Raw genomic sequence first — 16,529 nt, 5'->3', positions numbered from 1 at the left:
TAATTTGTTTATAATTTGTATATAATTATTACATGTACATATATATCTTAATTCTTTAAAAACCATGCATTATAATTGCATTTTTTCTGATTCATTATTTTATAAGACATATATGTCTTATTATATGTGATCATCAGAAATGTTTATCAAAAGATTATATTTTTGTATTTACTTGCAGTTTTGTGACGTATTTTCTGATTTATTATTTTTTATAGAATTAAGGAAACTATTGTTGTAAATTATGAAATATATAAAATTATTTTATAAGTACAACTGTAAAATTATCGAAATTGGAAGCTGACATCAATTTAATCAAAGAATCTATTATTAAAAGGATCCATTATATAAAAGGACTTCCTTTTATACAAAACGCGAGATAAAATGCAGACTGATTAATGCTTTTTTGTAGACAGCACTGTTTACAAAAGTGCAAATAACGAAGCGCAGGATTGATGCCGGAAATAAATTGCGTATAATCGAAGTCCGCCGGATCAATTGTAAATTATGTGGCGCGTGATATAGTTATCATTTAATGTATTCACAATAAATACCGCGAGGATTAATTGCTAATTAGATTCTTTATACGTACAGGGAGAATTCGCTTGCATATGCAAGTAATTCGTCAAGCAGACATTGTTAATTCAAAGCGATATTCTCGATATCCAGCGAATTTTTACTTAATAATATATGTGCGACGAATTTTTAGCACTTTTCTATAAATACAATATTATTGATAACGAATATTTTATACGTTGCCGGTTAGGTTTGTTGCATCTTTTATTAATGATATAGTTCTGGAATGTATATGAAGACGTTTGTCTAAGAATATTATTATTATTACTGATCACTGAATGATATTAATGATTCATATTTAACCGAGATAAATAATATGTTTTCTAAGCAATAATTTTATTATGAAATGTGTTTTAATCTCACGCTTGCAATATTTGTTATTGAAGTTACATCAATCAATTTTAGTTCAGGACATGTGGGAATGTTTCGGCGATTTTCGTTGTTTCTTTTTTCGAAATTTCAGACGATTCGCGGTCTTTCGGTAGTTTTGAGAATAGTTATGACACCTTCCACTAGCGTCGAGAAATATAATATCCTTATTGAGTTTATATCGAGCGTGTAATTTCGCTCGTTTTTGTAATGTACAAAAAATTTATATTTAAGAAAGATTTACGGAGATAAGTATTATATAAAAAGACAAATTTAAAAATCGACAATGTAAGAAATTAAATTAGAAAAAATATAAGAATATTCTTTTTTTTTTAAGAATCGGGGGGAGGGGGGGGGGGGAAATGAGAGATACAAAAAATTGGATTTAATCGATATATTTTTCATATTCTCAGATTATTATAGTCACGTAGTAAAGAAGCGGCGGTATTAACATTATAATGGCTATTTTTCTCGCAACAATCGCATAGTCCAAGCACACATTTACGATTTAATGCACACAATTGATCTATTTTAATTCTTTGAGATTTTGCTATTTTATTAATAACATAGAAAATACAAAGTTACAAATACACGTGGCTACATCGCTCATAGCAAATTAAAAATGTAAATTTTTGAACAATTATCACAAAGGTAACGAGTTTCATTTTTCCATAGATGTTAAAAAAAGCAAAAACTGTATACATTAACATAAATTACTAATTAACATAAGTTACTAATTAACATAAGTTACTAATTAACATAAGTTACTAATAACATAAGTTACTATATTAACATACTATAACGCATATTTCTTGAAATATGAATAATTCATTTAGTATGAAGTAATTTTCATTAATAGTTTCGTCAGAAATATACATAGCTAGTTGGGGCGATCCTGTACAAAGGAAAAATTCGCGATATTGTCTTTTTCAATTACAATTATGATAGCGCAGATTGTAACTTTGTGACACAAGGATTAGTTTTTAAGCCGATTAAAACCGAATCATATAAGTATATAATGTCAAACCATACATTGAAATTGCTATACCGTTTATGTTTTTTCACAAATTCTCAATTGTATATTGTATTGTTATCAGTTATTTGCAGATAATTATACATATATCATTATATAATTGCAGTACATAATTATCTGTTAATGTAATTACAGATCGCATATTATAATGCTATACAAATTTTTCTACCCCAATTTCCTACGTCCTAACACAATTATTGTGATAAAGTAAAGATCAAAAGAAACTAAAACATATTTTCGTAAAAGAATTATTATTATACGATTATTAGATGTTTGTAAGAGCATCTCATAAAATTTAAGTTGCATTACAAGATTATATTTTACATGTAAGAAATAATAATTCAAATAGATTATATAATTATATATTTATATAATATTAACGATGAACAGATATCTTTTATGTGCCTAAAGATAAGATATTGTCATGTATTTTTTTAGAAAGTATAAAACAAATTGTGAGTATTTAATAGTTTTATATGCAAGTGAAGTTGAAATTTTACATTAAGTTGTATTAAATTATATACTGAAATAATTTACGTATCATATATATAATACATTTAAATGCGATATTTAATTAACAATATATTTTAATCAGTTTTCATTTTCAGTTCATTTAGCTCATATTATTTTAACAGGCTGTTCAACACTAAAGAAAAGGATCAACTATACTGCATGGTAAAAAGAATTTTGAATGAGGACTCTATTTTTATAGTTATTATTATCATATTTATAATAATAATAAACTTATACATAATAATAAGTCGGCAAAATAATTATAATTTATGATAATTACAACTATCTCTTCTCTCAACATACGTCATTTCTTATTCAGTTTATCCATTGATTATTTTTTACTCAGATTATATAATTTATTTTTGACAGATTGTCTCCAAGCGACAGTTATTTCAGTAGTTTTATTTATGGTAGTTGGACAAAATACTGGAAATGTACACGTTTCGGTATTCTGTATCTCTGTTCTCTGTATCTAACGATTGACACAATCGTAGATGACTAAAGAATATATAGTAGCGAGGAAGATAATCGACAAATTTTGATGAAAATTATGCGGTTATCATTATTTTTGTTTACAGAGTTTTGATAATGCAGGACATCAATGATGTACAAGATCTATGACGATACTGATTTCAGTATTGTTTCTGCGATGGCATCCGCGATAAGTGAATTTACAGAGAAAGAAGGATCCAACGGTGTAATACTTTTGAGCGGAAAGACAATCGAATGTACGTAAGACATAAATGTCTATTAGATATTTTTGTTTCTCTTACTTGTACATCATTATAATCATTACGCATTTAATGCATTATTAATAGTGTTTCATGATAGTGTTTCCGCGAAATCCTTGCCATCCTTGGCGAAGAATACACGTGCGGCACCAGCAAACCGATGGGGTAGTCAAACAAGTAAATAGCATTAATTTACGAACCGAATCCCGATTCTAAACCTTGTAACACGAAATTCCAGACAAGATTTGTACCAGTATGGTTAATGAACTTATACAGACACGGAGTGTTTCTATCAGAGAAAAACAGACGACGCACACATATCTCAAATCTCAACAAACATTATAATTTCTCAGACACAGTTTTCGAATTTTTTAGAACCTTTTTCACTCGCTTAAAAGTTTTTATTATAAATATACGTGTCAGTAGAACACGTAGATTTTGTGGACAAAACAAATGTTTATGCAGTCGTTATTCGCCTGGTGACTTACGAGAGATAACAGAGTTGGAGTTAATTGCGTCTTTTTTTACCTGACCTCCCCTTGTACTCGTGGGTGCGGGAGATGACATTTTTTTGCCGTTACGCGAGATTGTACAGGTTCTTTCAAGAAACCTGTTCCTGTCATCGCCCCACCGTTATCAATCGTCATCGTCTTTCGCTTTGGCTGCACTTTTCTTGCGAATCGGCCAGTTTACCGGCTGTCACGCACCACTCTACATGCACATTTGAAGAAACGTACCCCAAAGAACGTCCTCAAGGTGATGCACGCGCAGTGGTCAAAAAGACGAATAAAAGTTGGATAGTGTATATATACGAGCTTACACTTCCGATCACTGCACACCTTGTTCTCTTATTTCGCAAGTTTTTCACGTAAAGGAAGAAACGATAGATCAAGATATTTTAATGAAGCCGCCGGTAATATCTGAAATGAAAGGCAAGTTGTCATCAAGTTCCTCATCAAGTAAAATTGTGTGTTTATTTTAGACTCTATCTTTTCTAGACGACGAAATTTTCTCTCTCTCTCTCTCTTTCTCTCTCTCTCTCTCTGTATTAATTAATAACAATTTAATCTATATCAACTGATTAAGGAGACTACATATATATTTATATTCTGAACAATATATCTTTAATTTCTAACAAATTATTGAAAGAAATGTCTTTAATTAATTACAGTTTTATTTATTATCTCTCATGTCTAATGTCTACTTTTATGTATATATTTTATAATATATTAAACACATATTTAAATAATGAGACATTTTTATGGGGGACTAAGGAATTTTTTTTGAAGTACTAACTTCCGCTTTTGCAGCAATGTTATTTGTCGCATTATTAAATAATAAGCTACTCACTAAATTATTATTGGACAAAATATGAAATCGCACGTTTAAAAACATTTTGTATTATTATAAGATAATATTGTCTGTTCCGGTTGAAGTAATTTTTGTAAATTATTGACTAATTGTGTCCATGCACAGGTTGAAGCAAGACTGAAAGAAAATAAACAAATTTTTCTCTTTGTTACATTGACAATTTCTTTGATAGTAATAATAATAATAATAAATTTTTCTTAATTAAGCAAACATTTTTAATATTCTCTTGCTTATTTATTTGGCTAATTTTTTTTTATTTTTTTTTATTCTGACCTGACTAATGTAGTTATCTGTTACATAATTATCCACGTAATTATATTATGATTGTAAAAAATATAATTCACGAATATAGTTAATAAAAATGTATGGGTAATATGTTATAATCATATGTCATATAATATTTTTTCAATTGTGTGCGAATGTAAAACGATCGCGAGATATGTCAGTCAAGCGTAATCCATTAATCATGATTATTTTATTATATGATAAAATGGGTAAAATGGAATATCAAAGCAAATATTGGTCATATTAATACAATCGTATTAATATTTTTTATCTGATGTAAAAATGGACTTAGATATCTTTGTATAACAACTTTATTCTTATTATTTATTTTTAATTATTTTGCACACTTTTGCAATAATAATATCAGATTTTGATTCATATCTTTTAATATATTTAAAAACTGGCGATACATATATTTAATGTATCATTTAAATAAAGATATTAAATTTATTGCAAAATAATATTAATTTTTTTAAATGTGATATACTGAAAATTTATAAAAATCTCTTGTTTATCAAAAAATAACAATGCATTATTTGTATAATATCTTTTAAATTTTTTATGCAAAGTAAGTAAACAGTTCAAGCATCAAGCTTCATGATTTTTTTGGCAAATATTTGACATATTGTCACTGAACAACCGAAATAATTGCCCCTTATAATTTAAATCCATTATTGGTTTGTTTACGTTATATTACTTATATCATTATTTATTTTTGGTTTATTTGTTCTTTGCGTTTGACTAGCGAAAACAGACAATTCAGAATGCAAAATACAAATCGGAGACTTATAGAATTCAATTTCCATGAAAGATACGTTAGGGAATGGAACAAATTTCATGAAGATAAACGTAAAAAGTTATGTTACGAATCCATTGACATACTCTCTGATAAATATTCATTGTAACGTGTTTAGCATCTTAGGCGTAGTTAAAAATTCCTTATTTGTTTCCTCTATAAAAGTTTCCTCTGTTTTATCCTATAAAAAATTAATTTGTGCAAAGAACAGATTACTGAAAAATATAATTATTGTCAGCTTATATTGTATAAATAGTTAATCATATTATCTATAAGACATAAATGCAAATATATGCATTTCACTGAAATAAGTTGCAAAAATAGGACAAACTTTTCCACCAACTCAACTATTACTATTCAGTTTTGTTTTTACCTATATTACTTCAATACGTGTTATTATATAAGCTGAGTCATTTCAAGTAGTACAAATTACTCTATATCTCGAAAAGTATACATTTTAACAAAATGTTTTAGATAAAAGTTGTTGAGTCGAAAAGAAAAAAAGGAGAGGAATATTATAATAATAGTTTGACTTTAAACGTGCCTCTCAAAGTTGTATAAAGATCACTCTAAATTTTTAAATGGAGGAAAAAATATAAATTTGCAACAAGTAGTTACAAATTTTCCTTAAAGACAATTATGTTTTTTTTTTTTACATCAATTGATTCCTTTCATTATTCTGTGCATAAAGTATTAAAGTAAGCTATAATTAAAAAATTAATATTTTACGAGATATATTTCATAGTTTATGTAAAATTACATCAATTTAAAGTATAAAATATCTTATAAACTATTCAATGTTTGGTCATACTCTTATAAATTTTTACGCAAAATATTACGAGAAATTGATTTATAAAAAAATTAGAATGGTCCCATTTGAAAAAAATAGATTTTTACACAACCTTGGCATGTACACTTAATTAAACTAATAAATCTTTTGCTTTTTTGAACCAAACCACTTTTATTTAAAATACATTTGTTTGCTATTACTTTCTATTTGTTATTATTTTCAGATATATAAATTTGTAATGCTTTAAATTTAAATGACTCCGTATATTAATATGGAATCGTAATATTTAAATGTTCTGTATTATCTAATCGATAATATAAATGTAATAAATAACGTACATACTTTACTGCATTACATGCATTGTTTAAATGTGTCTAAAATTAATTCAATGTCAAAGTACTTTACTGTCTAAAATATTGCAGTTCTTTAATTTAATTTTAATTTATCATTAATTAAATTAATTTTTTAAGAGATTCAAAATTTTATTTTAAAGAAAATTTGTTAACACTAAGGAAATTCGAAGAGTATCAGACAATTTCGCTAATGCTTGTAAATAATGGTGGGAGATTCGTAAGCAAATATTTTGGCAAAGATATCGATGAGTCGTTAGTCGATCTCGTCCCGTCAGACGACATTCACGTCTTTTTGATTGTGCGTAATTTTCAGGAACAAGATAATTACGACGGAATTTGCTTGCCAGTGTTATCACGTAAATTCACTTAATAAAACGTGCATCAGCATATTTTACTAGTTCCACGCTCTTCGGAAAGATTTATAAAAGTTATGCATGTAATTGCTTGCGCAAAGTACGTTTATTGTAATTAAATTTCTTGCTTCGTACCTTGTAATAATATATTACCCTGTCTTGTAGAAGAACGATTAACTGCTTGTATTACAATGATTGTAATTTAAGGAATACGTATTAAACGAGCAAACAGGTTTTTCGCATGATATACAATGTAATGGATACCATTCTATAATGTGTTTTGTGAAAGATTCATCTTCCATACTGGATTATTATCTTATAAACTTGTTGTGTTTCTTATTTAATTAAAATGCTAAAATATTTGTTTTAATTGATGTCATTGTTTTGGCGACAAATGAGATATACAGTGATATCATGACAATATGTGAGGCCGAAAATACGTATTTCTACTTAAATAAAGGTAGTATTAATAGTCAGAAAATGAAATTTTGGTATGGAAAAAAAAACATAAATATGTTATTAATACTACCTTTGAGAGTCTTATTGTTAATTTAAATAGAAATACGTATTTTCGGCATTTTCACACGTTGTGGCAATATTGACAGTTACTCATGATCGTATAAATATACCCAAGTATCAAAATACGAAATTAATTGCGAGAGAGTTACTGTACTCGGTGATAACTGGCAGGAATAATGATTCTTGAACGCCTTCTTCATCTATTTAGGACATTTACGCCCTTCAAATACAGACGTATGCATTGTCAAACAGGTGTAATATCAATTTTAATCCACATAAATATAAAACGGCTACATTTAGGTCAAGATTTATCATAATTCAATGCTGTGGTTGTTTATAGATGAGGATATAAAAGTCGAAGATCTAGCTCCGGCAGATTTTGAACGGGCAATTATAGCAACAGGTAAATAAAAATTTGCGCATAATTATAAGTTGCCAGTATTTCATAATATCAATTATTTCATCGACGCGCGGATTTTCATTAACTTCGCGAAAAACAAGCTGCATGTCTAATGCAACTTTTGACAAATATTTATAGTTAATTGAATTCTTGAATGTAAGTATTTATCGATGTATCATATTATAGTGATAGCTCATCAATGATCCATCATATATGTTAATATGTAATCTTTGAATATTTGATACAACGTGTCGGAAAAAAACTGATGAAATGTACTAATATGTGTTTGTATTTTTTACCAGGTTATGGAAAATTTAATTATTTGTTACTACTAGCGATGCTGCCAGCTAGTTTCGCCAGTATCTTCTCGTCGTCGGTGATGTCCTACGTGTTACCATCCGCCGAATGTGATCTCCAATTAACCATGTTTGACAAGGGACTGCTGAACTCGATGACGTTCGCAGGTTAGGGTATTTTTAATCCGCTTAATAATTGCATAACAACGGTTTATTACAGATGCGAGGGAACTCGATGAGAGCCCTTGAGCGCCAGAGTTTGGCACACGTAGAGTGTATGATTATCACGCGGTGTATGTACACTGCCGGTTCGTTGTAGGCAATAGTGTGAGGGCAAACACGAACCCACGGTAAATATACCGTAGCATTTTATTTCTTGTCGCATGCGAATTCCAACCGGCTGAATTATTTTGTCCGATTGTTTTCGCCGATCGCTTACAATTTATGAGAGAAATTTGTCCAGTGGCGGATTAAGATTCTTTATAAGCCCATTGGCACAGCCATTTTGGCGGCCTCGCTTGCAGTAGCCTCGAAAGAACTCTAAATCAATGACAATGTTTTCCATATTGTTATTTATCTTATACAAACAAAAAAAATCGCAAAAGTTTATCATTGCAAAATTACTTTTAATAAAAAAAATTATTTATGCTTGAGAGAAAAAGAGAGATTTAAAAAAATATACATCCGTTTTAGTTATTAATAAAAAAAATTAATACACTTGAAATTTTATTATGGAAAAAATATAGAATGAATCATTAGAAAACAGAACATTTACATAAATATCTCTCTTAAAGTTGAAAATAATAAGAATGTGAGAAGTTTAAGTAGTAATTAATTTAATACCACGCCTGGAAAATATATAAAAGTGATACATTTTGAAAACATAATTATATATAATTATTATGCAAATGTACATCTCGCGTCTCATAATTCCCGATTGTAGAATTTCTTATAAAACAGAAAGGCATATGGTTAGTTAAAAGTTTCGGCTTGAAAGCTCCTAGACATGTGCCTATCGAATAATCCACCACTGATCTGTCATACGTTCATGAGATATCATTAATACGGGATTTTATTAATTAATATTGCTTAAAAAAATGTATTCTATATATGCATATAGTAAACGTTAATTTAATGTTGATTACACGCTATCTCTTTCATCTTTTGCCTTAGATCCAATTTTTGACAAAAGATTTATATTGCTAGACTCGACTAATTTGCCAATCTGTTTCAGGAATGATTAGCACGGCGTTTTTCTGGGGTTGCATGGCCGATACGTTCGGCCGTAAAAAAATAATGTTCTGTGGTTACTTGGTTACCGGTTTGCTAAGTTTGGCAACGTGCTTTTCGCATACCTCTTGGGTTTTAATAATATTCAAATTTTTTGACGGCGTCATGTAAGTTTGAATCGATGATCGTTGCCAACATGAATAATATAAATATAACATATATATTTGTTATATGTAATGAATTTATGGAATATTTTAATCTTTCTCTGGATATAAAAGAATTAATTACATTTATTATTGATATGGTTAATAATTAATTACTATTTATCTATACATAATATATATAGATAAATAGTAATTAATTATTAACCATATCAATAATAAATGTAATTAATTCTTTTATATCCAGAGAAAGATTAAAATATTCCATAAATTCATTACATATAACAAATATATATGTTATATTTATATTATTCATGTTATACGTTTTCAATCTAGTTATAAAAAAGTTAATATTATAGTAACACACATATACATATATAAAAAATAGGATAAAAATGTATACAATACAAATATTACGTAAGAGTTGACATTCATTAAATTACAGCATATCTGGCCCGTTCGCAGCGCTTATGTCGTACTTGGCGGAGATACATGACGAGGTCCATCGATCGCGCTCGTACATGTGGCTTGGCGTGTTCTTCTCGCTTGGAAACATTTCCCTACCATGTAAGTGCAGCCTTGACACATCTTATCTGAGAATCAACGAAGGTTGAATTATAAAGCGACAATTTTTAAGCGGGCAATGCGAACAGTTATAACATGCTTATCGTGAAATTCAAGTATTAAAATAATTAAAATTTATTTTAAAAATTAACAAAAATAATAAAAGATATACGATTTTATTTTACATAAATACGAGAATATATTTTATAATAAAAATAAATAAATTTGCATTAAATAAAATGTACTTTTATAATACACATGTAAATATAATAACGAAGCTCGTTAATGTAAATTATAAAAAATAAGGAATAATTATGTAGCCTGTTACCAGCTAAACTGTGGATAAACAGTCAGTGTTTAAATTATGTATAGGTCACATTTATTAAAAGAGTTTACAAAAGTGAGACGTTTCGACGTTTTCATGCGTCTCTTCAGTCACAAATACATTAATCATAAAGCGCTGTAATTAGGAGTCTTGTATACAATCAGCCAATATCAGTTGTCCAAAGAGTCGGTTTCTGAAGTTTTTATTACAAATATCTTGATGTAACCAATTATATTTTTTTATTAATTAGATAATAAAATATATGTAACGCTTATCAGGTCTCCTAACAATAAGATCTAAAACCGTCACAATGACTTGAGTCGTGATGTATTTAAAAACATCTTGAGCACTGTATTGTTAATCCGACAATGAGAGTGTAAATAATCGTCGCTAATTTATATATGTATAGAGTGGTGAAGACACATGTACTATGAGAGACACACTACAACATTATAGAGACTCTAATAACGAAAAATATATGTTATCCAAAGCTGCCAAATCATCAATTTTATTTAGTCCATTTTTTTGTTTTTTTTTTTATAAAGATCATCTCCTAGATTAATCTTTTATAATAATTGAGTTCATGATCGAGTATTTCAATTTTTTCCCAATCTATGGTGTGACTTTCATTTTTAATGTGTTTAGTTGTGACTGATGGATTACCGTATGGTTGTTTTATCTTGTTTTTATATTCTTTTATTCTTGTTTCTAAATGTCTTTTAATTTGTCATTTAATTTTTTAATATAAAGTAAAAATTAAACACTCTTAAAATCTACAGCTAAAATAGGCGTATAAAATTCTAATTTATAATTAAAAATGCAAACGTTTCAGCCAATTTTTGGCCCTCTTCAGCGCAAACATAAATAAAATAATAGTAATGTATTATTTTATTTATGTTTGCGCTAAAGAGCGCCAAAAAATGGCTGTAACGTTCGCATTTTTAATTACAAATTAGAATTTCATGCACCTATTTTAATTGTAGATTTTAATAGTGTTTAATTTTGACTTTATATTAAATGAGATTATATCCTCACTAATTACAGAGCTTGGCTCCTATTTGCCTACTATCCCTTAGTTTGTTATTCTCACAGAGCCTCTCACATTTGTTTTGTACAAGTAATTTTGTATATGACATTGTTTTCTTTCAATTTTGAACTCGTGTCCTTGTGTACCTTGACAAACTTACTTAAACGATTGAAACATTTAAAACCTGCCGAAAATTCAGAATTTTTAAAAACTTTGCAACTCTCTGAAAGACCTTTTATGTACGGAACTGCTGTGAATGTCCTATTATCTGAACTATTAACTATGTTGCTGTCTGTATTATTGTTATTTTTTAATTTGATGAATAATAACTCTTTTTGACTCTAATGGAAACATATTTTAATATAAATGGATACCTGTTGTTTAGTAAAATGTTAATGCTAAATGTTATATTTTTCTGTTGGAAATTCCGATGTGATAATAAGATCAATCTATCAATTAAACTGTAAACTGTATCAATTTTGTGACAAATAGGATGGTTCGAATGAAAGGATAAATATCTACCTGAGTAAATATTTTTACGATACCAATTAATAATTAAACTATTATTAACAATCTTTAGATCCAACAAGTTTATACTATTATCCTCTAATTCATAGGTAAATTGTAATCTTTTGTGAAAGAAATTAAAAATTTTTACGTTGCTTTGTAGTGAATCTTTTTCAACAGCAAGTATTAAATAATAAAATGTCATCTACGTAACAGTGATAGAATTTAATTTTTTTACCAATTTTAAATAACGCTTTATTTTCTAAATCTTGTAGTATCAGATCCGCGACAATTGGAGATAAAGGAGATCCTATAAGAGTTTCAGATGTTTGCTTGTAAATCTTATTTTTGAACGTAAAATAAATGGAATCTACTATGAATTTTACTATGTTTAAAGATTCTTCTTCTGGTAAATTTGTGGATTTTTGTATACAAGACCACAGGTTTGAAATGTTCAATATTGTTAATTTTATCGGGACATTCGTAAACAAAGACACGACATCCAACTAAGCCATAATGTATTTATTATCTATTTCTATATTTGACAATGTATTATAGAGCTGGAAACTATCTTTAACGTTACTTCTCGCAGTTGGAAGACTGTTTAATAGAATCTGTTGTACAAATTTCGCTATATTGTATAGTGGGCTACTAATAAATGAAACAATTATTCGGAGCGGAAAATTTTCGGTAAACCATAGACTTTTGGTAAAGAACCGTCACTAGATTTCAGTCTATGATATTGTTTCGTTATATATTCATTTTTTTAATCACCTTTTTAAAACGTTATTAAGTTTCAATTCTATTTTTTTACACGAGTTTTTTTGTACTTGTGTCTTCGTCGCTTAAATTACCCTTTGTTTATATAAATGTTTTTATTCATAGCTACCGTAATGTTTCCCTTGTCTGCTTTTGTGAAAATTATATTTGGGTGATCTTTTTTAAAATTGTTGTTAGACTTACACAGACTGATAAACTTTCTATCATTAGTTGATAGTGAATACTATATATGTATATTGATAGTAAATACAATAAAATGTCCTTTTTAATTATTTTTATTCTTAGGTATAGCATGGCTCATACTACCATACAAGTGGAACATAACATTTTTTAATCAAGCTATAGAAATAAATTCGTGGAGGATGTTTTTGGCAGTCTGTTCGTTACCAGAATTTTTAGCGTGCGTCGCTTTTTTCGCTTTCCCAGAGAGTCCGCGCTTTCTTATCTTGAAAGGTCGACATGATGAAGCATTAAATGTATTCAGAAAAATCTATTCACTCAATACCGGAAAAGATCCTGACTCATATCCGGTAATTATGTATATAATAATATATTTTATATTCAAAGATAACAATATATTAAGACGCTTTTTATTATTTGAAAGCAATTTGAAAATAGTTTTGAAAACAGTCGATAGATTTTAAAATATAATTTAGTTTTTTATTAAAGTCAGCAAATTTGAAATTAAGCTGTTTGATTAAAGTGTAAGCGTTTATTGCACTAATAATTTTGCATTACTAAATAAGTAGCCAATAAAATGTGAAAGTTTAAATTAAAAATGTAAAACATCAAATTTCTTTGATGAAGGTATAAAGTATGCATGATAATTACGTTTGTGAGATCATTGAATTTATTAATAATAATTAAATAGCGGTCGAGCTCGCTAATGATTCCTTAATTGACAGATCAAATATCTTAAGAATGAATATTCCGTCCAATCTTCTGAGAAATGCATGCAGGACAAGTTGCGAAACTGTTTGAAGCAGATGAAACCTCTCTTCTTACCACCTAATATTTTCAGATTGATACTTGTATCGACGATACAATTGGGAGCAACGATAGGGTTGGTTTTGATTGACTTCTCTTTTTTCTTAAGTTTAATTTAAAAACGAAATTAACAGTAATTTACCATTTCTCAATTGCAACTGTACAGATCGAACTCTCTGCGACTTTGGATGCCACAGTTATTTGCAATGATTGAGAGTTATAAGAGTACTCTAATGAAGAATGACAAGCGTATATCGGGTTTGCAACCTTCATTTTGTTATATGTTAGGTCAAGAAAAATCGCATCTTAATTCTACTCAATATGTCAATGAGACGATAAACAATAGCACAGTTGCATGCGTTCCGGTAAGCTACCTTTCTAATGTGAATAAACTTTGATTGCAATTTATAGAAAGCAAATTTAAAAAAATAATATGCATATCAATTTCAGGCGGAATTGAATTCTCAAGTCTTCATTAACTCTATTGTTATCGCCGTCACAGGCGTAATTGGTTATACTCTGGCTGGTACTTTGATTACTGTAGTTGGAAAAAAGAAACTAATGGGTAAGATATCGATGATTTGTATTAATGCAGTAATAGATAAATGGTGATTTTATTCATGAAATCAGCTAAGAGAGATAATGTTTGCGATATCGTAATTTTACTGCAAAATCTATATAACTATCTATAATTGTGTTATAATTATTACATTTTTGTAGCTATTTGTTTCGTTGTTGCTGCTGCCTGCTGCGGTTCACTTTATTGGACCGAAGATACCAACAGTATTCTCGGATTATCTTCTGTATTTGTTGCTATGTCAAGTATAGGTGGTGCGACTGTTATTAATATTATTGTTGACAATTTTCCTACATATCTAAGGTATGGCAGTAATTTAAAACGTTAACTTGAAGTATACAAAGTATTAAATAAGTGTTAAACGTTAAATAAGAAGAAATCATTTATTTGTATTTATTTTATGATATATTCTTATTATTTTATTTTATAAACAGAACAATGGCAGTCAGCATAACCATGATGATAGGAAGAATAGGCGCAGTAATAGGCAATTTATTATTCCCCATTTTATTCAATTTATCATGCCTAGGACCATTCATTATGATCGGCTCGGCTTGTTTAGGTATAAATTATTGTTTTGTTGTCTACACAAATGTATTATGATTAAACATAAAAATTTTAATTTTATGTTTAAAATTTTTCTAGTGTCTGCATTTTTGGTAATTATACTACCTCATAAGAAAAATGATGATGACAAAGCAAAGGATATTGCTTAATCTTTCGTAGATATACATCATAGATACCTATATCTACGTTTCATTTCTTTAGCAAAGTATCAATATGTAAATATATTTTTGTTATTATGTATTTTTTAATGACTATTGTTATTGTTATTTTTATAATAAAATTGTGCTTAATATTTTCATCATGTAAATAAACATGTTCACATATGTATAGTCTCTAATCTATAAGAATCATTTGTCTTCATCTATTGTATTTAATATTTACATATCATAATGTAGCGAATAGATTGTACAATCACACAATGTAACATGCATATTGTATATATATATATATATATATATATATATATTAATTATTTTATTATATATATTTATATGTCTTAGAAAAATATATTTTTAAAGAATTCTGCATCGTCAGAATCGATCTCAATAATATTTATCGTAATTTTTTGTTAAAAGTATAATAAAAATAAAGTAGAGAAGTGTAATACAATAAATAGTGCAATATAATAAACTTATATTATTAATATTCACCATTAATTTGTTTTGCACGCAACACAAAAAAATACAAAAGTAGCGAAATTTATTATTTGAAGTGAAAATCGAAGAAATGGAATATGGAATAATAATGAAAAATGGAATAATTATATATTATCTTATAATTATATATTATATTTTATCTTTATTTTCTTAACATGAAATTGTTTGTTTAAAATAAAATAAATTTTGCATTTGATTATAAATTTTTCATTAATGTATAATTTATAATTTCCATCATTTTGAATCGATGTTGCAAAGTAATATATCTATGAATCATTAAGTTGAAAGATTAAAAAAAACTGTGATACATTAATCATTTATTAAAAATTAATTAAAAATTTAATATTCCGTACATTTATTTTATAATTTTTTAAGTATCTTATGACAATTAATTGCTGTTGGATCTTTACTTACAATTAGATAATTTATAATTTTTATATAGCGTTATTAAAGAGCTCTAAGTAGAACTCTGTAAAATTTATTAAATTATTAATCTAAGTATTGAATATAAAATTCAATTCCTTATAATTTTTTTACGGAAATGAAACAAGCAATAAATACAAGAAAACTGAGAGAGAAAGATTGAACCAAAGAATCTGGTTGGAATTTTATATTCAACGACAAGGATGTTGCTACTTGTATACAGGGTGTTCATTTGAAAAGTTTCCACCCTGTTTATTTTGTAATTAATTTTTGCGAAAAATACCAAAAGACGTCAATTTTGTTTTCAAGGGGGACGTATGAATACGATAAATGCAACGGTATT

At 27.8% G+C, this 16,529-nt stretch overlaps 1 protein-coding gene across 10 annotated transcripts; it reads left to right on the top strand.

Moving 5' to 3' along the window:
- Nucleotides 1-3,963: 3,963 nt before the first annotated feature.
- On the top strand, nt 3,964-15,448 carry LOC140665275 (synaptic vesicle glycoprotein 2B). 10 transcript variants are annotated; one of them, XM_072891174.1, is made up of 14 exons: nt 7,061-7,267; nt 7,333-7,420; nt 7,895-7,938; nt 8,027-8,089; nt 8,389-8,550; nt 9,617-9,779; nt 10,219-10,340; nt 13,262-13,506; nt 13,882-14,039; nt 14,130-14,328; nt 14,414-14,528; nt 14,684-14,843; nt 14,975-15,102; nt 15,186-15,447. In XM_072891174.1, coding segments are annotated over exons 2-14 (1,632 nt in total). In that variant the 5' UTR covers nt 7,061-7,267; nt 7,333-7,418; the 3' UTR covers nt 15,257-15,447. The 10 variants fall into 10 exon arrangements, with proteins under 10 accessions (XP_072747276.1, XP_072747275.1, XP_072747274.1 ...); XM_072891173.1 differs by lacking the exon at nt 7,333-7,420 and having other exon boundaries at nt 15,186-15,448; XM_072891168.1 differs by lacking the exon at nt 7,333-7,420 and having other exon boundaries at nt 7,727-7,938; nt 15,186-15,442.
- The last annotated feature ends 1,081 nt before the right edge of the window (nt 15,449-16,529 follow it).

Source organism: Anoplolepis gracilipes, chromosome 4 (genome assembly GCF_047496725.1).
Source record: "Anoplolepis gracilipes chromosome 4, ASM4749672v1, whole genome shotgun sequence".
Taxonomy (NCBI): Eukaryota; Metazoa; Arthropoda; class Insecta; order Hymenoptera; family Formicidae; genus Anoplolepis; species Anoplolepis gracilipes.
This window is presented reverse-complemented; position numbering and strand designations above follow the sequence as displayed.

What these genes read in the sequence shown, in the direction of transcription:
- LOC140665275 (XM_072891168.1), top strand. Translation starts at nt 7,863, where the DNA reads ATGATTCTTGAACGCCTTCTTCATCTATTTAGGACATTTACGCCCTTC. An exon ending in AAATTTTTTGACGGCGTCAT is followed by an intron (nt 9,780 to 10,218) that starts GTAAGTTTGAAT and finishes ATTAAATTACAG; the next exon opens with CATATCTGGCCCGTTCGCAG. An exon ending in GCACAGTTGCATGCGTTCCG is followed by an intron (nt 14,329 to 14,413) that starts GTAAGCTACCTT and finishes TATCAATTTCAG; the next exon opens with GCGGAATTGAATTCTCAAGT.